Source organism: Papilio polytes, unplaced genomic scaffold (assembly GCF_000836215.1).
Source record: "Papilio polytes unplaced genomic scaffold, Ppol_1.0 DF824270.1, whole genome shotgun sequence".
Classification (NCBI taxonomy): domain Eukaryota; kingdom Metazoa; phylum Arthropoda; class Insecta; order Lepidoptera; family Papilionidae; genus Papilio; species Papilio polytes.
The window spans coordinates 634,655-662,255 of record NW_013524934.1 but is presented as its reverse complement, the minus strand read 5'-3'; the positions used below and the strand labels follow the sequence as shown (position 1 = coordinate 662,255).

Sequence of the window (27,601 nt, the reverse complement as noted above, 5' to 3'; positions counted from 1 at the left end):
CTGCAATTGTTAGATTGCAAACTACTTTATATTAGGTATTAACTTAACGATATAACTAAGTTACTTTAATTTACTAGGACATCATAAATATAGACGTCTCAAATAATATAAAATCAATACCCAACTGCTCGATTGACTGGCTTTCTAGTTTAATAGGTCAAGCTACTAAGCGCATCCTCCAGGAATGCAGTAAAAAAATTAAACTCGATGACATAAATAGCTCGTTACCATAGTAACCCCCTTTTGCACACGCTTCAGCGCTTGTTTACGTTGCTATGACATTGACAACTTCGCCATTTCTCTGTCGATCGTCGTTGTGTCGAGATAAAAATGTTCTGGGGGACAAGTCCAGCGCTAGATTTACAAGAGGAGTACTTAAAACATGGAGACGAAAATTCGTACGAGCTCAACTTCCTAGTTATCGGCGGATGTGATGCCCGACATCTTATCAAGACTTTAGCCCAAGCATATCGCCACACCAGGCGTTATATGAACATATTCGTCATCGATGGATGTCCTGAGCTCATTGCAAGACAACTTCTATTAATGTCACTGGCTTTAGAAAGAACGACGAAGTGCGGATTACTCGAAAAGACCAGGCGGTTCTTGGAAGTGTACGGTAATATCCTCCTTCGACCCCCTACATCCAGGTATTTAACCGCCAAAGCTCGTCAACTGATTGGCATGATTACTAACACTGAATACATGAGCTGTCTTCTTCCTTGCATATCGATTGACCAGATGAAATACCGTGAAAGGGACTACATAGAAAATCTATTCAATTTTTGGACAACTGGAAACACAAATCAGTTTAATGCGTGTGAGCTCTGGGAGCATCGAGTGAGACACAGTCTCGGGTTGCGATATGATACCAGAGCGGGGGTCTACGACTGGGACTACCACATGCGCCTGAGAGAAATAGCGAAGCAAATATCTTTTCAGGAGTATAAGCATTTTAGAGAACATGGTGTCCCATTTACTTGGCTGGAAACTGAAGTATGTCGGCCCAATGTTACGTTTGCTGCCGGTGTATACAAGTGCGGGGAGAGATATTTGCATCGCGGATATCTTGGGGATATCGTGACGTCACCATACATTGCGTATGGATTGGATTGCGAGGATAAAGATATGTTGCGGACCACTCAGGGCGCTAATTTCAAGAGAGCGACCGATATATCGGAGCGTAATGTTATGCGAATGTTGTACGAGCTTGAAAATCGCCAGAAGTTTGATGTTAATCTGATGAACTTGGAGGATGAGAAGAATTTAGGTCTGGTGGTGATGAGTCAGATAGATGCAAAAATATCTGAGAGTGTGCCTGAAGCGCCGTTACTGCTTAGAGAAGACCGTGATACTTATATTAATGTTGATTATGGTAAGGTTCATTTTCTTTCTCTCTCTGCATTGGACCAGTATCCTCATAAGCCGCCGTTTCAAGGCTTGTTCCATGGTGTGTTCGTTGGACAGAATATGCTCCCGCGCATAAAGCCTAGTGTGTGGTCGATGGCTAGGGACGATGCTGTGGTAATTATGGACACTCGTAAATACTTGGTGGAGTTCTTAAAGGAAGATGTGAAAGCTTTCGGCGAACAAATACAGCAGGCGGCCGCCACCGCGCAGTGCGACAAAAAATCCACGTTCGATCCCGAAAAAGATGACTTCGCTAAGTTTTTAATTAGAAGGAAAAGTGAAAGTACTGATGCATCGGTGTAAAAATAAACGATAAACTTTAAAGCTCTTTTATTAGGTTTCTTTTGTTTTTTTTTTCCTCCCTTTAAAAATAATAATTTCTAGTTTAACATTCATTTCGTTACCATTTGTATGGGTTTTGCAACTGTAATGCTTCACGAATGTAATGTCAATACCACGACCACACAGAAGACGCGTGAAGTGGAAGCATTTTTTTTAGTGCCAGAAATCTTACAGTGAATTGATCACTTCTAACATACATTTAAATTCTGAATAGTTTAGGGTAAATAAAACAACTTAATAAAATTTGTGTTCATCTATTTCCTTTCATTATTAATATGTTACATTCATTTAATAAATCATATACTTTAATATATTTACAAGGACAAAAAAAATAAAAACGGAAAATGACACAACGTTTCAACGTTTTTTTTTGTTTCGTTTAAAATTCGTATTTTTATATTACATAATATCGCTTAACGTTAAATAACTAGTTAGTACGGCGTGTTCTACGACCGAGTGATCGCCACCTTCTCAGAATAACTTATTGAGCACGTCATCGCATATTCTAAACATGGGTTTACACAACAGAAACACAAAACAAAAACATTATATCATCTCTTTTATTATCATTGAAAATAATAGAGATAATAATACGATTTTGTACAGGTGCTCCAGTAGTGGAAGCTGACGGTTAGAATTCCTAATCCCAAAGCCAAAAGGGATTCTGGGATACTTGCAGCCAATTCCTACTCTACTATCGCTTATGAAGTCATGATATCAAACAATAAAATAATAGTAATTTTGGAGATAATAAGAAATATTTACATGAGCTTAAAAAGGACTTAATTAAAAGTACAGAAAAGTAAAGAAAGTTCTAACACAATCAAATCACATAGTTATTAATTAGTTTAGTTAGTAAATTATTTTGAATACAAACATAGATAACTTATATTAATGTGTACATTGCCTATTTTCTATAAAAAAAATCTGTAACAAATTTTTAGTAGCCACAGTTTACAAATAAATAGCGTTTGACATCAGTTAATGATCGAACGGTGCAAAGGGCGCGTGGGACAGCGTTAAGCGTCAAGATCACAGAGGTCGGATTTAAGGTTGTCACACACTTATCAATTCGTCGCTAATGCGGCACCGCCCCACCTCGTCGTCGCTTTGCCATCGATTGAACAGGACAAATATATAAGACTATGGTGTCGTTTCCTTAATTTGTGCAAGCGAGAATGATGTATAATTTTAATCAAAATTTCAAACACATTATTATGAAAAAAGTAACAGTAAAAAATGTTCAAACATATTTAATAAACCGAATTAACTCTATGTGCGTTTTCTTCTACCCATTCTTAAACCTACAAATTAATAACAATGAAAACACGATATCATAACTTCTGTTGGTGCGATACAAAAGCCCTCAGTGACGATCACCCTGGTCGTCATCGGCCGACAGCGGGGTGCGGGCGAAGGGTTGTCACAATAATTTCCTAAGTACCTTCGGCGCGCCCCGCGGCGGTCGGAACACGGCCCTGAGCAATGGCGGTGTACGCGCCGTCCGCAATTGACGTGTTAGGCCTACGTACGATCTGTGCAGCTTCAAATTCACCCTTACGGCCCTGGTAATACGGGGCACGAGCGCAGTCGAGTCCGAGCTAGCGGAGTGCGCACACGCGTTGTCCGCCGGTCGGCGCTCCCCGCGCACCTCGTCACAGTTGCTGTCGCTTGAGCGTTTTGGTGTTGTTCGACAGCGGGTTCTTTTACGAACTAATGAGTTGTCCTTTACTAAATACAAGCTTGATAAACTAGATAGGTGTTTTTTGTTTTTGTTTAGAAATGAGGCAACATTGCAACTACAACAACGTATCTAAAAGATTTCAGGTAATTATGACTGTTATTACGATCAAGAGCTGTAATAGAAATGCACGAATATGAATGTTGTCATATATTATCTGAAATATATCGAACAATAGTTCTGTTATTCAAATTTAAATTAATGATGTATTTATTGGAGAAGTTACGTTTACTTGATTTATCTAAATGATTCATAAGGAGTCACAACAACAGGACGAATTCAGATTAGGTATTTATATAGTTTACGGATCAGTGTGAGGTGAATTGTGCGAATGATTTGACGATTACATATAATGTAAAGGACAACGTTTCTTAATATAATTCAAAAACGTTACTCTTTTTCTAATTACATTATATATAGGCAGTGTTGTGTCGTTAGCGACTCGAACCCGCGGGCGACAAGCGGGGCGGGGGCGCCGCGCCGGCACACAGTACTGATCACGACTACCCTGTACTGTACGCGTCAATAGAAACTATTCAATTCTTAATTATCATAACGAATATCTAATGGGATTAATTTATTTGAGAGCCGACGCCCGACGGCCGGACGCGGCCGGACGCGGCCGGACGCAGCCGGATGCGGTCACTATTCAATACGTTAACTGTACTTTAACCTACGATTAATATCCGTGGCGGCGCCACCTAGCCTAGCGTAATTCCGAATGGAAACAATAACCTCCTAATTCGTTCACAAACAAACAAACGTAAACTGAACAGTAACACTGTGACTCTTCACCTTCCTATGTTTTGACGTAAATTCGTTTCAGAGTCAATATAATCGTCAACATCATTATATAGTGTATATTCTGATACAATTCGAAATAATCTTTATTCACAATACTGAATCTATTTAGAACTTGTGTACATTATGGGCTAGATATAAAAATGTCTAGTGCACGGTGTGCGAGAGCTAATTTGAGAAATTCAAAACTAGATTTACTATTATTTTTTTTTTATTGTATTCGACTTGAGTGTGAGGTCTCGAGCGATAAATTGGTGTTATTATTACCCTTTAAATGAGAACGGGCTCTCAAATACTGAAGCTTTAAAATATTAAATAGCGTTTATTACATAACGTTAAATATCCGTTTTACAATATATCGTGTATACATATAGAAATCAACAAATTATATAAACAGTTGTAAAATTAAACTTTATTTTATGCGAGTAATTTTATTATCTAACAAACTATTATAAAATATAACGACGTTTAACAAAAGTGTTTAGAACGTTTTTGGTTTACAATGTCATGTTACACATTGAGCTCAGTGCGCGAGCACCCTAAGCGAGGCGCGTGGCGCTGCGTGCGGGGCAGGGCGGGGCGGGGCGGGGCGCGCGGGGGACGCATTCTGCGGCCGCGCGCCGCCCCCGCCGGCTGCCCCGCTGGCCGCCCCGCTCGCTGCGCCCCGCGTCACGACAATGAACGTTCAGAAACTTTAAACTTAATGTAGAGACTCTCACAGTTCAGTGACGCGGCCGAGCTCGTCGCGGCGCTCACCAAACTGAGACATTAAAGCTTCGCTTAGGGTTACATTTAGCTCAATTTGTTAATGGCCTATCTAAATGGGAAGCCACCCGAGCGGTGGGCGCGCGGGGCGCGAGCTCGGGCGCGTCGCACCGCACAACACTTACGCTACGTCCGTACAATGATGATTTCCTTAAAGCTACTTTAGAGATGCAGGCCGCGCCGGCGCCGCGCGGACCCGCAGAACATATAATAAGAGTAAAGCGTATCGATTGTATGGAACGAATATAAACATTGTAAGGAGGCGCGGGCCCGGGCGGCGCGGGCTCGCCTCGCGGCTACACTAGCTTCATCAATATTATAGTTTTCAGTCATATCGTTTATATATGTGCAATATATTTACAGTTCACCGAAATACGTATCGAGAGACGACGCTGCGTCGCGCTCTAGGTGCGGTGCTAACGGGCTACGTGTGGCCGGCGGGGGGCGCGTGGCCCGGCGGGGGGCGCGGTGGGCGCGGTGGGCGCGGGGGGTCAGTGGTTGTACTCGGGGAAGGCGGCGGGCGCGGGGGGCGCGTGGGGCCCGTGCCGCGCGTCGGAGCTCTCGCTGCCCGCCGGCGAGGGGTAGTACTCGCGCGCCGCCGCCGGCACCGCGTCTTCACTCGCCCACCGGGCTAACTGTTGTTGAGCTTGAATAAATTCATCACTAGAAAATGATAGAGAAGAGGAAGGGACAGTGCAGGCGCGCGCTCCGCGGGCTCCCGGGTCTACGCTCTCCGCGCCTTTAGCCAATTCACGTTTATTAAATCCTATTCAATCAAATTGAACTCAATTACACGATATTTTTATAAGTTTCTGTTACTTATCAAGATTTTTGAATTTCTGAAGAGATGTTAGATTCAGCTAACTCTCTTATTTTTGTTTTAAATTTTCGTCATTAAAATTTAGTATGTTGAAGAGTTAGACCGTGGAGCCCGCCGGTTAGTCCTAGCACAATGTCTTGGTGCTGCAATCAAAGTATTAAATACATCAAGTATATTGATGCACATGATCACATGAGTCACTGAAGTTGTTATTTAAAAATGGCATTGAATTACGCAGTTTCTCACTACTTATTTTTGTAATAGTGATTTGTGTTTTAGAATAAGGTTTTATCCATTCATTTGGCGACGAAATATGTCATTTTAAAGGCACATGGTGCCTGGTGTAACGTTAGTTATTACTTTGTAATAGAAATGTAGTTAAAGAAAAAAAATTATAAATTTTGAAAATAATAATAATAAGCGTTGAATGCGATGCTCACCTCTCGCTGTCTGGGGCGTCGCGCAGCCGCTCCGCGTCCGCCGTCTCGTAGAGCGCGTCGTCGTCGGGGGGCGCGCGCGAGTGCCCCGCGTGCCCCGCGTGCCCCGCATGCCCCGCGAGCCCCGCGTGCCCCACGTGCGCGCCGTGCGCCCCGTGCATCACAGCCGTTGACGGTCCACCCGCGTACATGCCCGGGTGATGACGCGCGCTGCCGCGGAAGCGAGGGTATGCGAACCGCGACTCCTCCTCGCCGACGCGACCTCGGCAGCGCCTAGGGTTGTGTATGCTTTTAGTTGATGCGTCGAGAGCACATCAAAATATCGTCAATAAACTAATGGTAAGGTAAGAAGATTTTAGATATAAATGTCCAAGAATAATCATGAGAGCTTGGTGTAAACCGTAATATTTTACAGTCATACTTACGCGGGCACCTCCCCTGGCTCGATCCTGTAATGTCTGTCGGCCTCCGTCTCCGACATTCGTATGTCTTCGGAGCCAGATGGGCTCATGTGCCGGCTGGAGTGGTGCTCCAGCTGGCGGATCAGGTCCTCCAGGTTGCGGATTCTGATGGGCCCGCACTGCGGTGCTTCGTCTTCCTCCTCATCGCCAGCGCGCTGCCGCCGTAGCTCCGCTTCGTGGATCTTTTCTGCGCTGGGCGCGCGCTCCCGCTTGAAATCATACTCCTGCAGCGCGCGCAGATCACCCGAGCCCACCGCCACCTGCCCGCTGGCGCGCTGCGCCGCTGCAGTCTTCAGAGCCACGATTATATTCTCGTGGTAACCGTTTAAGTCCTGGAAAGAATATGTTGTTATTTAATAATACGCATGTCGAAGAAAAATTTCTTACGATACTTTATAGCGAATCAGAACTGACTTTAAACTTGTATTCCATGTCTGCGACAGCTCCCGTAGGTTCTTGTCCATCGGACTGCGAACCTGCCTCTAGCTGCTCCGACTGAGAGTCATCTCCCCACTTGTCTTTGCCGTCGACTGCGCCGTAGCCGTGCTTTTTGAGGATTCCCTTCTCTGGAAGCTTGGCCATAGAGTTGGGCGCTACATCTATGAATGCGATGTCTTCTTCACCTGGAAAAGTGGTGAAATGGAATTGATAACTGCAAAAATACTTATCTAAATATATAGGACAACAAGATCATGTATTTCCATTTAATATTACTTTTCAGAATATAAATAAGAAGTTTATATACCCGAATGCGTGGGCTCGTCTTCGCTGCCGGAGTGAACACGCTTCATTTGTTTATGGTCTCTGCAAAATAGACAATGTTGTTGATAATGATTTGTATGAGTTTGGAATATTTCAACCGATCTTTTGTTTATAATAAACCCCAAAGCGTAAAGCGCTCGATGAAATGGGATGGGCAATGGCATAATGTGTGATCAATGGATGTGCTCTTTTGGCAACTTCTTACCGCGATGCCAACGTTATCCAGTATACTCAAACTCTCATTAACCGTATAATTTAATTATGCCGTCTCTAGCCCTCAGAGTCTTTATGGCATGGCTAAAGGTCAGTGCCTACTTCTATAGGGTCTGTGCCGTGCCATGCTCAATGCCCTAAGGCCGCGTACGCATTAAGGGGCGGTCAGCCGTCATTGGCTAGCAAAATACTGCAAACTAGCGTTATCCGTGTAACAAGTGTGAATAGCAACTATTGCACTGGACGTTAGAAGCCGGTAGCATTTCGAGTAAATAGATTATTCATGTGACCAACTGGACGGTAGACTTGCTAACTTCTGGCTAACCGCACAATGCGTAGAGGTCCTTTCTCTGTCAATTTCTTAACCAATCTACTTACTGGTATCTACTAGTACTGCCGGCCCCTGACATGTGGTTTCCATGTTTGAAGATCACGCGCTGAGAATCACCGCGGCTGAAAATGTCAAGGCTTAAAATGATCTATACCTACGTACTAGTACTATGTTAATGTCTAGCTTTGCAAACCTAATGCTACTCGTGAAATGGTAACACTCCTTAACCAGGGTTTTAGGTTACATCTAAGTTGATTTCTACGGTTATTCAATGAGGTACTTGGTACCATTTCTCTTACCAAACATAGTGCACGTTAATCCCTCTTCGCTTTTTTTTTCATTTACAAAGTATAAAATATCTTATTTACAAGGTTTTTTTAAATTCAATCTTCATTACCCTTTGTGGCGATATAATCTAAATTTTACTGAGTCAAAAAATAATTTGTATCGTGTTAAATTAGAGTAGTTTTCAATATGTACATTGTGTCAAAACTACTCGAATTATCAAAACAAAATAACATTGTTTTCGATATATCCCTTTTTGTGATTGAGTTATGATCACTGAGCAATTTTGTTAATAGTAGTTATGAATGTAGTTTAAAGAATGTACTAGTAAATACTCATAATGCAGCCTTAGTCTAAGTAAATCAATGCAAGTAAGAAAAAAGTTTTCATGAACAATAGAGAGGACTACTCAAAAGCGTGTCTCATAACGCGTATGTAAATGTGTGAATGTGCTTGGTCACACTAAGAACTAGTTAATGAGGAATTCAAAGGAGAACTAGTCAATGTGTCAATCATCAAAGCATTCCTAAGCTCAGTGAAGTAAAAGCAAAAACCGTGTCGAAAAAGGTGTCATAGAGCGGTGAGGCGCAAGAGAGTTGCGGCAAGCGTCGACGTACCTTAGAAGATTTCTGTTTGAGAACACCAGATCCGTTTAGAAGAGGAAACAATATTTTAATTTTGGGAAAAGGAAATAAACGCGTATTAGTATATAAAAGTAGACAATATTAAAAAAGAGGAAAGAAAAAAAATGACAAATCAAAGTCGTTTGAACCTCGTTTAAGATTAAGTTTAGCCGTTAGAGAGAATGTTGTGAGTGGATGAGAAAAGTGATAAATGTTTTGTAGTAAACTGATTTATTTCGATAATTAAATATTAAAATTTAGTATTAGAGATAATTACAGTTACATCAAATATGTCAAGTGTGGTTAACGAACTTGGAAGTGAGACAGGGGCTAAATTTAGATAGGAGGTTTATTGTTGATTTCTTACCTAAATGTGTTGTTAAAGGAGTGCATTTTCCCTCCGTCCAGGGAGATGTCCTCTTGCGAGTTGTTGGACGTGGTCGAGCCGGCGGGGAAGCTCTTGGCGAGGTTCGGTTTCTTGACGTACGGCGGATCGTACTTCGGCAAGGTGCTCTTTTTCCTGATGCAGGCGTGGCGTGGAAACGCACACTCAGATCAATCGATTACGTTTATAACAGCGAGTTTTGGACCAATGGAAAGGATCGAGAACACCTCCAAATTTAATAGGGATTTCTAGATTTTGAAATTTTGATTTTAGTTTTCGTTTCCAAAGAGATTTCTAATCAATTTTCAAAGTTATGAATTTAAATCTCTGAGATAACTAAAGCTGACTGCCTTTTCTGTTCAATTTATGTACCATCTCAGGGAATTTTATCATTGACTTCTTAATCCACACTACTTTACAATATTGTCTATATTAAAAAGTTAAGCTGGTAGTTAAAAATTTAATTTAAATGCTATTCTTTATTTGGTCGTAGTAATATTTGACAAGTTTTAAATGACTTTTTTTTTCAATTTACTATATATGGTATATTGTAATCTTGTGAGAAAAATTGTTTTTCGGTTTTTTGTTCAATTTACAATTTGATAAAGATGTTGCAATTCCTCTAGATGGTTTTAAAAAATACAAACGTTTAGACATTTTTGTTTTTTTTTTGTTTTATTAAGGCATCAGCTTTCGTTTATCTCTGGCAAAATTCAATAATGTTTACTCTTGTGTACTATGAAAGATTTAATATTGATTTTAGAACTTTATTTAAGTTACATTTAATAAGTTATTCTGATTGTTAGAATTTTGATTGTCTTTAGTATTCAAGAGTAGCATTTAATTAATTGCGAGGCTGGCGCTTTTGGATATTTTAATCAATGTAAAAACAGTTAAAAGATTTTGAGTCTGACTACATTTTTACTTTTCGTTTCATTCCTCATGGGAATTGATGTCGAATGGTAACATAGTTATAAGATTGATCTTAACTTAGTGATTTCAGCGTCTTTCCAGTAAAAATGTTTGAATACGAAGTTGCAGTTGTAATTCTTTTAAATGATTGTAGTTAAAAATCTAATAGCTAATTCTACTCATATCATCAGAAGATGGACGGTCGCTATTTAATTATGAAAAATTATACTGAACATAATCTATCTAAATGAATGGAAAGAAACTTCTGATGATATCTATTTTGTAATTTTTTAATGGAAAGATCCAACTGATACGTTAAATACAGAACATCAGGCGTAGCTAACTAGATAGACAGCTGCATGAAAGAAGATTCCGTGCATCGCACATTCGCTTCTCGTGCAAGAGTTGATAGATATCGGTGGTGATGTTGATAGGTGATGGTCGGTGAAGTCAAGTCGAAGGATCTATATCTTCTCTCTATTCCATTTGCTCTTTAATCTGTACATACGTCACCGATGAAGGTCGGTGGGACGCGGTGTCTTACTGACTTAAGGTTAAACTTTGATCAAGTATTCGCGCGAGGGAGGCGGAAAGCGCGGGGAAATGGGCGGCGGGAAGATATAGATGCGACCGCGCCGCCGGGGCTCGGGGGGGCGTCCCGGCGCCCGGCGGCCGGCAGCGCGGTCGCCGACCAAGAAAGGAAACGAAAACGAGTCACAGTTCACATAAGCCAATGCATACATCCAAGAGCCCAGAATCTTAAGGGTTTGCTTCGAGGTGTCGCTCGAGTACGACGTGGAAAGCCCCGTAGGCATGCAGCAGGCGGGCGGGCGGCGCGGCGAGGGCGCGGCGAGCGCGCGGCGAAGGCGCGGCGAGGGCGCGGCCCCGCGGCGCCGCCCGCCCGCCGCGGACGCAGAACCACAGATCAAATGCAGTTGCACCCGCCGACTAGTTCTACGACCACAACGCAAACGACAAAAATCTCCAAATAACCAAAACATAAACTCAATCGTCGAATACGAAAAAGAAACACCAACGCTAACGTCTAAAATAAACATACAAGTATACGAAGGTGACGATTTAAATTTCTCCTTAAAGACTACCTTTGGTCTGTTTTCTGCTCACTAACCTTAGGCACAGGGAGAAGTTTTTGTGTACTACGACTGACCTGTAGCAGAGAGCGCTCAGGGCAAATACTATGAATACCCCCCCTACCACAGACATGAGCACCGCCACGAGGAATACCGTGTTCGAGCCGTGGTAGTTCTCTGCGCCCAAAGAGAAGGTTCGTGAGTCGCGCAGCCGCTGCGGTCGGTGGGCCCCTCGGGGCCCAGCGACGGGCGGCGCCGGGCTCGCGGTCGTGGCCCGCGGTCATACGGTGCGGTGCGGTAACATACGATACGATGCGATACGACACGAAACGACAAAACCATACGACACGACGTTCACAGCGCGACAACACCGAGATACCGGTTACCTGAAGCAGTACGCCATCCAGGCGAACCCCACGAACACGGAGAGCACGACCGCGAGCAACATAAGGACCATGTTCACGGTGCCCATCTTATTCCCCTCGTGCACACCTGCAAGAGAGGGGTCCCGCGCGTTAGTGCGCCGGCGCCGCCCGAGGTCCGCGCATCCGAGCAATGCCCTGCCTCGCCCGCCAACGGGCCGCGTCTCGCTAACTCGCGCTAACTCGCGCTAACTTGCGCTAACTCGCGCTAACTCGCGCTAATCTCGCTCTCCACAATTACGTTAATTTGGTAGAGCAGTGCTCGAATATGGCCAATTGCATTTTATAAGCAATACACAGTAAATACAGTGGGGATACACAACAGTACAGACAGACTGATACACCTGAAATCATAAGACAGCAATTAGTGACGCAGCTGCAGATCGGCTGAGGGTGATGGTGACCACAAATATGGCATGTTTCTTGAATTCAATTACGTAGTTGAATTCAAAAAACATTTTGACAATAGAGTAACTCCCAGAATCTAATATTACTGTTGCGTTTGAGAAAACCATCACCCAAAACCTCTCGAGAAACCTGAAAGTAAAAAAGCAAAAGAAGAAATTAATAAAGTATCAGAGAAAGTAGAAGAATGCGCAAATGAATACAGTTTATAATAAAGTTTGTAGAAAGCTATAGAAGTGAAAATAAAGAAAATAACAAAAATAAGCCAGATTTCAATTCGGAAAGAAATAAAAAGCAGATGTAATATTCTTAATTTTCTGTTATTACGTCAAGTCTAAATTTTCACCTTATTAATGAAAAATATAAAAGTTGTGGAAATAAACCGAATTAAATAACTGTTACTGCAAAATTAGGGTATTTCGGTATTTTTAAAATAGAACGCACTCAAGCAAATGCAAATAATAATCAAGAAAGAATGAATTGTTTGACTTAAAACAATTATAACGCGTTGTTTCTCGACTGGGAGTCGAACCCAGCGCGTTAGTACTAAATTTGTTTTACCAATTATTAACAGAAATTGTTGAAGAGATAAAATAAAAGTATAATTTAGTTTTTATAGTAAAATAATGTTGCCAGTCAGGAATGTTTCATATTTTACCTCACTCAGAGTGGCTAAATCTTCATTAACGAATCTAAGTAACTTACGTCGTTATTGTTCTCTACAATTTACAAAAAGCTACTATTCGTAGTTATTAAAAAAACCTGTATAATTAAATTGAAATCGGTTTTCAATAAAGAGGTTTAGGCTAAGCGCCATCCGCGCTCGGCCACCTCAAGTCCGGTGAATCTGTAAATGCCTGTTAAAGGCAAACAGTGATATCTCAGTCACAATAAAAAAATCGGTTTTCAATGAAACATTTCATAACTGTCAAAACTTACAAATAAGGTGTGTAACCTTAAATGTTACCCAATAAATTTAAATTTAAATTAATCACTTATAAGATAGTTAGGGGAGGTAGTACTGGTGTCGACTCACCATAGGGCGTCTCTTTCTTGGTCATGTTGTATGCGGTCTTGGTGGTGTTCTCCGGGATGTAGGGCGCGGGCGAGGGCGGCATCGCGTCCGGCTGCGAGCAGTCCGGCCCCGTCCAGCCGCGGTTGCACACGCACTTGTTGGCGTTGGAGCACACCTGGAAAACATATATTAAATGATTCAAAAATAAACTCTAATATTCGTTTCATCACTTCATCATCACCAGCTTACTATATGTCCCAAGCGAGGGGCTCGGAGCCTACCCTAAATTAGGGTGATTAGACCATAGTCAATCACGCTGGCCCAGTGGGGGTTGGGTGACTTCACAAATATCTTTGAATTTCTTCACCGATACGTGCAGGCATCATGATGTTTTCCTTCACTTTAAGAACGTCGGGAAAATTATGTACATATAAAAATTTGAAAAATCGAAAATCACATTGGTACACGGCGGGAATCGAACCCAAGACCTGTAGATTACAAGTCAAGTGCTTAAACCACTGAGCCACCGACGTTTTTGTATTACATAATATTCGTTTAACTGTACTTAATTTATTTCTTGGGATTGATTTAAAGTCAATTTTAAAATTCCGTCCGTATTGTTTGTTAAATATCAGCAAATCATTGATAACTAAGAAACGACTTGTCTGTCTTACTAATGTTATAAATGTGAAAGTTTAGATGGATGTATGTTTGTTAGAGTTTGTAGGCTAAACGGCTGAACGGATTACGATGAAATTTGGTGTAGTTGTAGAGGATAGTCTGGAAGAATATATAGGCTACTCAGTTTTGTTATCAATCCCACGCGAACGGAGTCGCAGGCAAAAGCTAGTTATTCATGAAAAGGACCATATTATAAAAAGGATTTTCTTAAGGAATAACGAAAGGAATTTTACCACTAGCCTATTGATCATTGATCTGCCCCCTAAATCATCGTAAATGACTTAATTTTAATAAAACAATTCATTAAAAAAATAATCGTTGTTGGAAATGCAAACAAATGAAACACAAAATTTTCGTCAATTAGTTGAGGCGTTGGCCGGAAGCTTGGCTCGCGAAATGTTTTCATATTACTGAAATCAGCGGCTGTTGAAAGCGCTCATAGTTCGGCCTCGGACAAAGTTTAATTGGTGCCGAATTAAAACTTATAAATTCACAAACGGTCGAAAAACAAGGCCGGCCGAGTGCCACATTTATACGCTCCGATTGATTAATTCGATTGTGTTGATTTTATAATGATAATTATATTTGTTAAAGTCAATATTTTAATCTATTATTAAATTAGAAAACCGAGGACGTATCTTATTTTTAGGTTGCTTTATAATTGACATAATTTATGGAAAAATAACAGATTAACAATTAACAATAAAAGTTTTAACCAATTAAAAGATAAATACAAATAGTGGATAAAATGCGATTGATCTAGTGATGCCCACACTAGGCAATGCCTGTATCGTGGGCATCGAAAACAGCAGGAAAAATATTTTTATACAATAATTATTAAAAACTGTTTAAATAGGTTTAAGAACAATCAACAAATTCTTAATGATATTAACTGCACTCAATATATCGGGTATCTCATCTCAAACTGCACAAGGAAAATGTATATGATCGGAACTATAGGCAAGCCAATTAATTTTATTTTAATAAAATAGCTAAGAACAAACTAATCTAGCTGAAACAAGACAAAGTACTAGTTCAGGGAAATCTGCATCATTTTAATTAAAGTATTAAGGAATCTTACACTTGGGAAGCTTTAGAACGAAAAGCTTTAAGAAAGCTAGTCATATCCGGTTTTGTCTGAAATAAATTACATGGATATGTAATATTCTTTAATATTTAACTCGAGATTTGCATCTGCGAATTTACTGCAGAAATTGCGGTTTTATATTTTTTTTATTAAAAATTGTTTGCTACCATTTCATAAAAATACCAAAATTTTACACCGAACAACGAGATTATTCCAAATTACTTACCACTAATATTTTATATGGATGGATGGATGTTTGTTAAAGTATGTTGCCTCAACGGCTAAATGTATTTTGATGAAATTTTTATAGATGTAGAGGATAGTCTGGAAGAACACATAAGCTACTCAGTTTTGTTTTTTAATTCCACGCGGACGGAGTCGCGGGCGAGAAGTAGTAATATCATATAAGAGAAAAGTCCATTGTACATAGGTGATATTGCATAGATAATGGAGTTTCCATTTCACGTAAATAACATGTAACGCGACTCGAAAACTTTGACTGTCGAGCGGCCATTTTACTAATTCAATACGAGGTGCTAATTACGTAGTAACAAGTCTGTTAGGGACAGTGGTGGATACGGACAAAAACATTTATTGTGTAATTCGGAATTTAACACAATATATTAGATAAACAGATAGACTTGAGTACGATTTATAGCAATTACTTTTTTAAAAGAACTGTTTTTATTTTTGGTATCTTAACTTTGTTAGTAGACGTGTGTCGCGCTGTTATTTGTATTTTTGCAGCCGAAAAGAATTGGCAGTTTTAGAAGAATGTTTATTCAATTTTTACTTTTTACCGGAGTGTTTTAGTGTCTAATTTAGTTCAGTTTATTGTTTGTTAAAATAAAACAATGTCCGATATAATGTCGAGGTCGGTCCAATTAAATGATAATGAATTTAAACTAGGGCGCTAGCTATGTTGCGGCGCGGCCCCGGCTGCCTCGGCTGCCTCACTACACGGATTACGTCGCGCTGCGGTCGCTAAATTGTTTAGCGGTCGACGAAAATTAACACCTTAACAGCAATCTTCTGATCTCCTGACACGTTGTTAGAATTAAAACTTAAGATGACAAAAGAAACATAGTTCTTTTCCCCTTCCTACCACTTTCATAGAAGAATTAGATGGGAATTAATGGGGTTGGGATATATTCTACATCTGCACGTCCCGTTTTTATTATTACTAGCTGTTTCCGTGTGATTTCATCTGTATGATTCCGAATTTCAGTTAAGACATTTTCCTATAAATTATTCACTGTTCGTAAGATACGGGTTTCTTACCACGATTGAATGAAAATGATTCACGTTGAAAATGAAAAAAAAATTTTTTTTTTCACACTACCGCATCACTTCAGTCAGTCCGTGAACATGGCGCATGCAACTGTGCCAAAATATCGGGAGCTAAAACAATTCAATCGTGGTAAGAAACCCGTATCTTACGAACATTATATTTGTAAAAACCACGACAGTTTAAAGTTAAATTATTCACTGCCTAAATAAAACAGTATGAAAATATATAGCCTTAGGTGTGTGAGTGAAGGGCTATTTATTAAAAAAAGGATTATTAGAAAATATACTGTGATGCTGACATCTTACATAACTAAGTAGTATGCTTACATTTTATTATATTAATATAGACTAGCTGTTTCCGTGCGGCTTCATCCGCACGAAATTAAGATTTTTTTTGGTATTTACATTTGTCAAAATATCAATATCAAATGTCAAAATGACATGACATGACAAACCTTAGCAATCCTGCTTTCTTGATGTTGGCAGTAACTTATGGTCTCTTTCCCACATTATGGTTTTTTATCCAAAATATTTACCTCTAAGTTTAATGTCGTGAAAATATATAGCCTAAAGCATAACGTAAGTGTAGAGCATTTTATAAAAAAAAGTGTTATTCAAAAATATGGTGTAATTGCTGACATCTTTGGCAACAAAGAAGTGTGTGTTTACGATTTATTATAATAGTATAGATATAGAAAGGTAAGTAACAAATCTTAGTGTGAATGTTTATGTCTAGCGATATTTTAGGTATAGCGAAAACCGAAACTTGTTTGCTACCCTCTACTATAAAATATACTTTGGTTGCTAGTAATAGAGTGTCAGACTCACCCCTCTAGCAGAACACTCGTGGTTGTTGTGGTCAGTGGGGCACTTGGTGTGGTCGATGTACGGGAAGATGGAGGAGCAGGTCTGGTTGACGCAGACGAGGTTGTCGCCGCAGGGCGTGCCGTCGCGCACCAGCCCCAGCGGACCGATCTCCGAATGCTCGAGAAGACCAGTCGTAGCTCTGGAATCGTAAACACACGATCGGTATCATTTTATTATACATTATTAGACGATAGGTACAGTTTCAAGCTTTTAGATTATTTCTGCTCGGAGCCAAAGATAAATTAAAAGTGACTAAAATCGCGCTTTTATTGATTCTCTTTAAGTATCTTCTTACATATTAGTAGTTAACACCAAGAATGTCAAAAATAAAAACTTTTACAAAGAGAAAAACTGCACAATTGTATAAACAACCTATATTAATACATTGTTTGTGTATACTTAATAATAGTTACCATATATTTAATGCAGAATATGTAATTCTGATGCTGAAACGTTGCGTCTACCGATTCTCTAGCGAATGTCATCAAAATATCAAAATAGCTAAAATTTGACGTGATGTTAGTACTTCAACGATATGTTACATGTGGTAAAAGTTCAAATATAACTCACTTGCATTCATACTCGTTGCCCTTGATGGTGATAACAGTCCTGGTGTAGTAGTCGTCCATGCCGGGCACCACGGGGTAGCGGTTGCCGAGCTGGCACTGCAGAGACCCGCATCTCACGTTCCTTTAACGTAAATGTTCATTTTATTTAAAAAGACATTAACGTTGTTATAACGTTCTTCTATTCTGAAATTGAAGCATAAAACTACTAATTCCTGTAGAAATATTGTGTCTTAAATAGGTGAAGAAGTTCCAGCCAGAGATTCAAAAACATATAGTGGAAGCATAGTTGACACTTCATTTGAGACATTTTTCACTAATGTAGAAAATATTAGTAGAACATGTGATAGATAAGTCCTCAAAACCACATCTTACTAATATTATAAATGTGAAAGTTTAGATAGATGGATGTTTGTTAGCGTTTGTAGCCTAAACGACTAAACGGATCTCCATGAAATTTGGTACAGGTTTAGAGCATAGTCTGGCAGAACACATAGGCTACTTTTTATCCCGGGAATAGTTACGGTTCCCGTGGGATTCATTAATTTAGTTTTTTAATGTTTATTCGATAATTCTGCAACGGTTCAACATATCTTATTGAAATTTGGCCCAGATATAAAACAAAGTCTGGAGTAAACATGGCTTAGGCTTCATCCCGGAGAAATGTCCGGTTCCCGATGGATACGAGGCTTTTTGTAATTTATATAGTTCGTATGTTTTACTATATCACGCGAACGAAGTTGCGGGCAACAGCTCGTATTAATATAATTGTATTGACATTAATTGATAATAAGTGTCATTAAATCATATCAATGTTATCATATAACAAAAGATGGAGCTTATTATAATTGTAAAATGTTTTATAACATATCAATGCAAGACATGAGACAAGACAACTAACCTTACTTTTCAAGGAATTTATCGGTGAAAAATTGTTGTTCCCTATGTCTAGTCTATTTATTTTTTAAATGTCTTTGGTTCCAGTTTTCACATATTGTATTAAATTTTGTTACTAATTATACGTCTGTGGATGCTAGCAATAATCTGAACTTACTCCATGTCACATTTAATGTAATGTCCATTACTGTCCTTCCCGCAGTGTCCGGTCACCGCGCCTTTAGTATTGGACTGTTCGAAGCACTCCTTGTCCGCGCCGATAGTCCCGGGACCCCAGATCCTTTCACATTGCAAAGATAATGTGGGACATTGACCCGCGAAGCAGTACCCCTTGCCCGCTTCACAAGATTCTCCGTTCTTCCTATGAGCGTCCACAGGACAAGCTCCCGACAACCCTGTGCAGGTTTCCTCCAAGTCACATTCGTTAGAAGACTCTCTGCAGACGATGCCACGTTGTTTTAGCTGCAAGAGACAGTAAGACATCGTGTCTGAAACTGCTAAGTATGAATGAGATTGTTATCTGTACTAATAAAGAGGAAATATTTGTATTTAGATGTATTGAAATAACTCGAAAACTACTGGGCCGATTTATATAATACTTTGACCATTAAAAACTACATTATCGGTGAGTAATTTAGGCTCTATTTTTGAGTATTTTTTTAATTTCATGCGGTTTCCCGTTTGACTTTTCAGTCGCAAGAAATAAATAGACCTTTATAAAATTGTTAAAGTCACTGGCTGTATAAAGATACTTTGGAAATTTTACTAAATTAATTAGATAAGAAAAAGTTCAATTTATTAAAGAACATTTTTAATAATCCTTGAATCCTTTTTTAGACGTTTAAAAACTGAAGAAAAAGCGTTTTATCCTTTAAGTAGTTTAATATAAAATGTTCAAGTCGGTATTATCTCTTTCAATTATATTTGAAATAGAACAGAAAATAGCTTGAGCAATTAAATTTAATATCGCGTTACTCAATTTCGATGAGCGTCTGAAATATTATACGCCATTAAGAAATTGATTTGAATACCAAATTATTGTTGGCGATGTCAATTTAAATAAACAGAATTTAGAAGCAAAAAATATCTCGAGGGACGACAAAAATATTTGAGAAACAATTTTACTTATTCTTACGACGAGAGTAATTTTCTACTTTCGGCTTAGATATTTTGTTTTTGTCCAGAATTACGAATAAAAATATAACAAGAATGTAAAAGGTACCCTTTACTGGTTCCGAGCAGAGAATATAGTGTAGCTTTATTGTGTGTTGTTTGTGTATGCTGTTTCGATTACTGTGTCATTTACCTGGCACCTCTCGCAGCACTCGCCGGACGCGCACTGCGCCTCCTTGGTGAGGCGGCAGGTGAAGGGGTCGCAGCAAGGGTTCAGGTTGTGGCATTCAGAGATGGTGCCGCAGTCGCACTCCTCGCCTTCATCCAGCCGCCCGTTGCCGCACTGACGGTGCACCACCAGCTACGCCACAAGACCAAATCAGTCACATAGATGAGATTATTCTCGACCGTCACCCCGCTCTGACAGTTGAGAATTAAAAAATCATCCGTCCCACCTTTTGCAACGAGGGGACGGTTGGATCTTATTTTATTTCACAACGATTTCATTTGTCACCTTATTGGTGACAGTGGGACTAAAATGTGGGACTGATGAAACATTTTGCTCTCACAGAGCGGGGTGACGGTTGGGAATAATCCAATAGATGGCGCTGTACTATATTCTCTTACAAAGGTAGAATCTTCGGAATGTAATACAACTAGGAAACTTACTGCCTTAAAGATTCTCCATTAGTGATAACTTAATGACTAGGAATTATGATTTATCTAAATTATGAAATGGTTTTCGTACTAAACGATATTTGCAAATAATACAAAACACCCAACACCTTAAAAAATAAAACGTTTCCCACCGTTCAATCCACAAAGGCCCATAAAGCCCGCCCTCGCATCTCGATCTAAGTTTATATTCGCGGGCAACGACGAACGTCTAGAAATTTCGACGCGCCTCTATTGAATTTACATTGCAATTGAACGCGCGCCGATCGTGGATTGAAGGCTTTCAAACGCGGCCTTGAACACGTGTAATATAGAAAAGGGGTGCGAGCCTCCGCAGCCGGAGAAATAAAAACACTCTTTAAGGTACAATCATCTACCGATAAATATGTATGTGCCGAATGGAAGCGAAGCGTGCATTAGACTGACTCAGGGCTGCCAAGAAACAAATGTAACATTCTGTCTACTCTGGTATACGGACATTGCATCTGAGATATAGTATTAAAAAACAATATAGCATTTGGTTAGTGACATAATTTTCAATCCTCCTTCTTCTTCAAAATAGATAATCGAAAGTGAGAAATGTAAGAACTGTGTTTAGATGTAAGGAACCATTTTCTTGTCTGTCACACAAATCAAAACAAAACACAAACTCTGCATTTGAAAATGACTGTATTTTTTTAAGGAGTGTATGACTGGTGACTAACATTGCGTACCTAGTCTTGCTATAGGTCACATAGCGATTGCCAACCCTGTGCGTTATGTAAATTTATTCCAATAAAGTGGTCCGGGTTCTCGGCGCCTGTTATTATATATTCGCGAACGAACTGATAATCCGGTCCGCGGCCGGCCCCGCATTAACATAACTTTTATTAAGGAAGAAAGCGCCCGCAGACAAACAATGCGGTCCCGCTGATTAATTTTCGAGGTAGAAATCTGTTTTGCATTCGAATCAAACGCGCTAATGATTGTGATGGAATGAATACTTCGACATGCGGAATTTGAATCAGACAGTTCCTTGAACCTTGACTTCGTATAATGGACCTTATTTTAGAAAGTATTGTTTGGAGTTGTTATTTTTGATTGCAAAGTTGAGAGGTTACTTTATTTAGAAGTAGAGGAAGACAGAAGAAAGTATAGATGATTTGTGTGAAAGATGATGTGCTTAAGAAGGGAGTGAAAGAGATGTATGGAGCAGCACATACTGTGCCGATTCTCCGTAAGGAAAGTTGATAGTTTATTTTTAAATGTTTTGGATCTAATTGGTCTCACGAGCAGAATTAAATGTTATGTAACATAAAACCTTTAACATAAACTTGTAACTTAATTTTACCTCGAATATTGGTTTACAAACTAAGTTCTTAAATGGATGTTGTATTAAAGTGAAGTTTGATATTGTTATAAACTGGCGTACTATAAATTTGAAAGCTATTAAAGCTAAAAGGATTAAATTCGATTTGGAAGAGAAAATATATCAGCACTTTAGATTTAGCATACCCAACTCAGGTCTGGCGTGAGGCCAAGATATTTATTTCTAGATAAATGGCGACCGAGAGCTAACCTCTTTCTTACTGGACATCGATACTTACGTAAATGAAAAATAGGTGTGAAGAAAAATTTTACTTCTTAATACTTCTTAGATGTTATTTAGTTAAGTGTATAAATTAAATTATTTCATGACCCATATCACGTCAAATACAGATATATAATTACCTTTCTCACCAATTTACTTTTTTTTTTATTTATTTTTTATAATATAAGGTGGCAAACGAGCAAGCAGGCATCTGAATCCACCGAAATGAAAATGATCGCTGCCCATAAACATCCACCATTGCAGATGCGTTGCCTACCCTTAATTGACGGTAGAGGAAACGCAAATAAAGAGGATATTTCCCCTTCCTATGCCTCTCCTTCACCGTCAAATCCACTTTTCCTTCCCATCCTCTTCTCTTAAGAAAAGGGTGGGAAGGGAAAAGGACCAAAATTAGGCCTCCGGCACCACACTCATCAGACGAAACGCGGAATTGCTTCCACTTCACGCCGGTCTTCTGTGTGATCGTGGTAATACACCGGGCGAGACGGCCTATTCGTGCGAAGATGTTACAGCGGGCTCTATCACTGTTACTAAGAAAGACTTAGTATGAACTGTCTCCAATATTGGTCTGATTATGTGATATTTAAATGACTCTGAGTACCGAAGTAAGATTAGCGATTTAGCGACTATTTGGTGTACAAAGTAACTCACCTCATTGGGTTTGTTGAGCAAACAGAGTCCTTGTCCGATGCGAAGTTCGTTGATGTAGTCGTTTTTAGAGCAGTCTGAGAACTTGTAGGGCTGCACATTCTCGAGGCCGACGATGGACTGCGCCATGATGCAGCCGTGCCAGTCGCGGCAGAAGCACTGCTCGCGCCCGTCGTCGTGACCCATACCTGCAGGCCGCAGCGAAACTGACATTTATGTCTCCCATGGGACTAGTATTGAGGGACTAGGGCTCCTTAGCACTTAAACTCCTTTGACTCAATCTATGTTCAAATCTGAATTCTACGATAGATGGTAACTTCATACTGCCTTTTTTCTTCTGTTTTATATTTTACAATCCCCCCGTGGCTCCGTACTCGTGGAATAAGGAATTAAAAAAATGAGTAGACTAAATGTTCTTCCAGACTATGCCGTACATCTATGCCAAATTTCACTGAGATCAGATCAATCGTTTAGGTGGTAAACTTTAGAGTTTGTTAGCAAACATCCATCCATCCATCTAATCTTTGGCATTTATAATATTAGTGGGATTACTAAGATTGTCGGCAAACTAAAATTTTGCTCAAGACCGGGAAGTTATGGCCCTGTTAGTTGTGTCAAAGATGCCTATACTACCTGATGAGAAACGATTCTTTAAATGTTATTGCGAATGTTTTTTTAAAAAATATGTACCAATATTGTGTCCAATCATATGCGCCATAGTGCCTGCGAGGAGATGCGGCTCGTACGTGTTGGTGTCCACGGAGATGCCGACTGACTTCGGCGTGCACATCGTGTCCGGTACAGAGATGCCTGACTCACCACCGGGAAACGTCAGACCTCTGGAATAAAATTATATTTTTAAAACGTAATCCTAAAAGCGCACACCTTTGAATAAACTATCGCATAACTGTTGTGCGATTGTTTTGTTCGCAGCCAATTCAAGTTTTAAATTTGCACAACTAAACATCGAGTAGTGTGCGCACCTCCTTATATGCTCAGAGGAATCAAAAATAGACTAAACAGTTGTGCCAAAGTTTAGTAAAGGGTGTGCGCAGGCTCTAGGGAAGAAGGTTGTTTATTTTAAACTAGTAGTAGTAGATGGCGTTGTTATTTATTTTAAACTGTAACAAATAAATGCAATATTGCCCTGAAATATCAGAAAGGAGAAAGTTAAATTTATAGACTATTAAATTTGCTTAATATAACGTAGAGGCGTATTTTCATAGATAGAAGTAGAAAACACAGCAATAAGTGAAATGTTAATTGCCATCAAGTTGTAGTTGCATGTTATTTTGCACTAATTGTAGATGTAATGAAGTTTCTAGTCGAGTTGTCACTTTGAATGAGAACAATGAACTGCAGACTGTTAGTTGCGTTTGAACTAGACGCTATGTGGTTTAGTTTCTAACCAAAAAGAGCATTGTTAATTAAGCTAACTAGCAGATTGTCCCGGCGTGCTACGGGTTGACTAGCCGACAATTTTCTTATCATCTAATTTTATCCGCGATTACTCGAAGACGCCTGGATCGATTTTATACTAACACCTTCAATTACCGCATTTATAAATATAAGAAAACTAAAAGACCTTTTATTATTACTTGTAAAGATAATAAGATTCGTTTGGTTTTTAGTTTCAAAACAATGTGTCTACAATGTTAAAGCAATAATTCATTGTGATAAAGTTCGTAGATGCCTACTCGTATGATTGTTTTATTAAGCCGTAGGCGTGGCTCTACGAGCTCGTAGCGCTACGGGCTGATACTGTTAGTCGATCTCATTTGTAATCCGGCCTCTATGAACTCAATGCTTCGTCAATATTCCTTGACAAACTATTGTAGAGAGCAAATGAACTCCGACAATGCGACGACACTCACTCTAATGAACCCGCCTTGATTTCGTGTATTTACGAACATTTCTGATTAACTGAATATCGTACTGCATATCTAGGTTTCTCAGAATTTACCTAAAGATTAATTCATAAATCAGAATTAACTGTACATCAAGGATATAAGGTATGAAACATCATAATAAATTAAAAATAACACTTCAGATATTAAACAAATAATTTAGGGACATTAGACCACTCATAGGAATTCGGATCGTATCTAGATTCAACACAAATAGAGAAGTAGAACAGGTTGGCATCAAATTACCATTGTTTCCAAACTCGAAAGCTCTCTAGTATGAATCCAACTGGTTCTAGACAAAGTTATTAACAAGGCAGTGCGACCGGCGACTGCCAAATTGCTACCAAGACATCACACAGCGGTTGCAAGTTCGACAGAGCATATAATCGAGACAAGTTTGCAGCTTTCATATATTCACTGGAAACTCTGTCTTTATACGACATGTAATGTGAATGCCACATGTACAAAAAAAAAGAAAAGGGGAAGAGAATAAGCAAGAAAACTATAGTACCTGACTATCAGTGTATTTCTTTAAAATTAATATTAAAATATTTGGCAAACAACCCGAACTGGACGTGGTTGACTAAGAACTTGTCACCTCTAACATATGGTAGGCTCTGAGTCCCATATTGGTGACGTAGAGTGAGCTGATGACGATAGTCTTGGCATCTATTGATGGATATGTCAATTTTAAAGAAAAAGTATTGAATTCGCAGGTCAGTTATCACGTAATTAAAGTGTCGTGTAATCGAGTTAGGTTTTTATTGGCATGTAAAAGCAAGCTCGTGTGGAAACGAATTGCGTGCAAATTGGATTGCGATCCTTCTCGAGGGCCGGAGGGCCGGAAAACGGTGCAAGGCCGCTAAAAGGCTGTCGTAGGGTGCGCTAAAGGAAATATGCGATTTTGTAATGATACTTTAGTCAATATACGTATCGTTGTTTTGTGTTTTTGCATTTTTTACATAAATATAATTTGACAAAAATATTATATTCTACGTGGAAAGCTACCCTTAAATGTGATATCGCTATCTCCAACTGTCATCGTTTAAAATTATGAAAGGATATCCGGCATCCGTCGGAAATTATCACGTTCACATCTAGACGCGGATCTGTTAAAATAACTCCCTAAAATAAGCGGCTGTTGCAAAAGGTACTTTAATGGCTGAAACTTAAAACATAAATTGCTTCAGATGTCAATCGCAGACGCGTTACGTGAACTCCTCGCTGTAGGAAACGTTTATCGTTCAAATTTTATATGCGACGGATTTCGCTTTCGCTAGATTAATCTTGGAAATGTCTGATGCCGTTCCAACACTTCAAAAGGTTCAATCGACTCGCGCTCTATAGATAGGTTACATTCAGATGTACTAATATAAAATACTCGTGCTTGTAAAAATAGTGATTGGAATTTGAATTAGAAAATTTTATAGAATCTAACTGTCGGAATTATCAAAGTTTTCGTAAAATATACATAACAAAACCAGATGCTTAGTTATCAAAACTGTTTTAAGGGACTTCCCTAGATACCATCGTACTAATATAAGTGTGGCAGATTATCTACTGAGAAATGTTGCCAACTTTTAGAGATAAAGATTTGAAAATGAAACAAACTGAGACCTTTAGCTGTATCATTTCTACCTCAAAGCTTGTACAGCTCGTTCTAGCATTGGTTTCATTTATAATTTTAATCTTAAAGCTTCTTTTAAGAAGTAGAGAGATGAACAAAATAGTGAAACATACGTGTTTGGTTTTAGATATTTATTAAAAAGAGAGAAACCCTTGCTTATCTTAACTTAAAGATCTGTAAAGGAAGTTTAAACTGAACTTACTCAATTATTATTGAACGAAACAAAGTCGTATGTTATATTTTTTTTTAATTATAATGCATTTTAGGTTAACTTTTATAACGATTCTGCATTTACCTAAAACCTTTATGACGTGATTATATGGATTGCCTGAACAAATATCAATACAAAGGCAAAGAGAGTTTAGTAACTTTAATGTACACTTACGTGAGCAGCTGCGTGGTGTCCTTCTCTATCTTGAAGAGTTTCCTGGCGGTGTAATCGCTGAACTTCTGTATAGCTCTCGTGATGTCCTGCTTGCGCTCGATGTCCGCCTGGTCCGCGCTCTGCCACGACTCGATGTACACCAGTGATACTCGCGTGTTCAGCGTACGGAAGTACTGGGAAGAAGACCGGAACCTTACGCTATTATTGACTATACTATATCAAATTTTCTGTCTTTAAACAACAGAAGTCTTTTACTTTATAGCGATTACATTTAATATACCAATCAGTAGAGTTTGGTGCTTTGTAGCAGTAATGATTTTTACCTTTCTTTACTATGTTCTTTTCGATAGCATTTACCACCATTTTAAAATGGCCATGGCAGAAAATTTATGGTGTAGTTCTTTAAAGTTGTACCTTGGCATCTTCTAATCCTCAAAAAGTTGTTCAAGTGCTACCTATTTGTAGACTCCATGAATTAGGTATAATGTAAAAATTCTAATTTCTGCTTACCAAGTCAGCAATATTGGCAACTTGTATAGCATCATGGACGACTTCTGAGCGCGTGCTGCCGTTCCTCCTGTCGAACATGGCCTTATCTATGACGAGCGCAGTTTCGATGTACTTTGTGGTCTCGCGCACGTCCCGCCGCCGCCGGCTCAGAGGTCGGAGACCGGCTTCCTGCCACCAGCGCCACGACCGGTCTTCACGAGACTTTCTTGAACCCCTGCTATAAACACAAAGGAAAACTGAGATAGCAATTTATTTGGATTTTTGTTTTGATCAGATACAGTATAAAATGTTGTAATTTTAATCTGACTTATAGTCTTTTAGGCGTAAATTCAGTACGTTGATAAATACGTCGTTTAAATTAATTAAAAACCAAGCTTCATTAACCTTCAATTGAATTATTACAAAGGTAAAATATTAAATTAACAGTTGCTGGAATTTGTTCATTTCATCATTGACAATTTCATTTCCTGCTTTGTATTAAAAAAAAAGAACGCAGTTTTATTAATATTTCATTTTTTCGAAACGAAATATAACCG

General features: G+C 39.3%; 2 protein-coding genes across 7 annotated transcripts in view; one reads left to right on the top strand and one right to left on the bottom strand.

Annotated features, from left to right (window-relative positions):
* The first annotated feature begins 283 nt into the window (after positions 1–283).
* LOC106104224 (dynein assembly factor 3, axonemal) lies at positions 284–1,751 on the top strand. The gene has a single exon (XM_013284198.1). The coding sequence runs from the start codon at positions 331–333 to the stop codon at positions 1,711–1,713; it is 1,383 nt and encodes a 460-aa protein (XP_013139652.1). The 5' UTR covers positions 284–330; the 3' UTR covers positions 1,714–1,751.
* Positions 1,752–4,925: 3,174 nt separating this feature from the next.
* Positions 4,926–27,601, bottom strand: part of LOC106105469 (disintegrin and metalloproteinase domain-containing protein 11) — a 189,420-nt gene continuing 166,744 nt past the window's right edge. Inside the window, exons 9-26 of one of the 6 annotated variants that reach the window (XM_013285796.1) lie at positions 27,066–27,282; positions 26,556–26,728; positions 23,327–23,475; positions 22,640–22,824; positions 19,916–20,083; positions 18,767–19,071; positions 17,717–17,836; positions 17,108–17,285; positions 13,243–13,396; positions 11,418–11,556; positions 9,359–9,511; positions 8,986–8,997; positions 8,131–8,205; positions 7,523–7,581; positions 7,192–7,400; positions 6,742–7,109; positions 6,320–6,589; positions 4,926–5,722 (exon numbers count right to left, since the gene is read on the bottom strand). In XM_013285796.1, the coding sequence (XP_013141250.1) occupies positions 5,551–5,722; positions 6,320–6,589; positions 6,742–7,109; positions 7,192–7,400; positions 7,523–7,581; positions 8,131–8,205; positions 8,986–8,997; positions 9,359–9,511; positions 11,418–11,556; positions 13,243–13,396; positions 17,108–17,285; positions 17,717–17,836; positions 18,767–19,071; positions 19,916–20,083; positions 22,640–22,824; positions 23,327–23,475; positions 26,556–26,728; positions 27,066–27,282 (3,106 nt within the window). In that variant the 3' untranslated portion in view covers positions 4,926–5,550. The remainder of the gene's footprint in view (positions 5,723–6,319; positions 6,590–6,741; positions 7,110–7,191; positions 7,401–7,522; positions 7,582–8,130; positions 8,206–8,985; positions 8,998–9,358; positions 9,512–11,417; positions 11,557–13,242; positions 13,397–17,107; positions 17,286–17,716; positions 17,837–18,766; positions 19,072–19,915; positions 20,084–22,639; positions 22,825–23,326; positions 23,476–26,555; positions 26,729–27,065; positions 27,283–27,601) is intronic. The other 5 variants (XM_013285812.1, XM_013285830.1, XM_013285839.1 and 2 more) reach the window with 5 other exon arrangements.

What these genes read in the sequence shown, in the direction of transcription:
- LOC106104224 (XM_013284198.1), top strand. Translation starts at nt 331, where the DNA reads ATGTTCTGGGGGACAAGTCCAGCGCTAGATTTACAAGAGGAGTACTTA.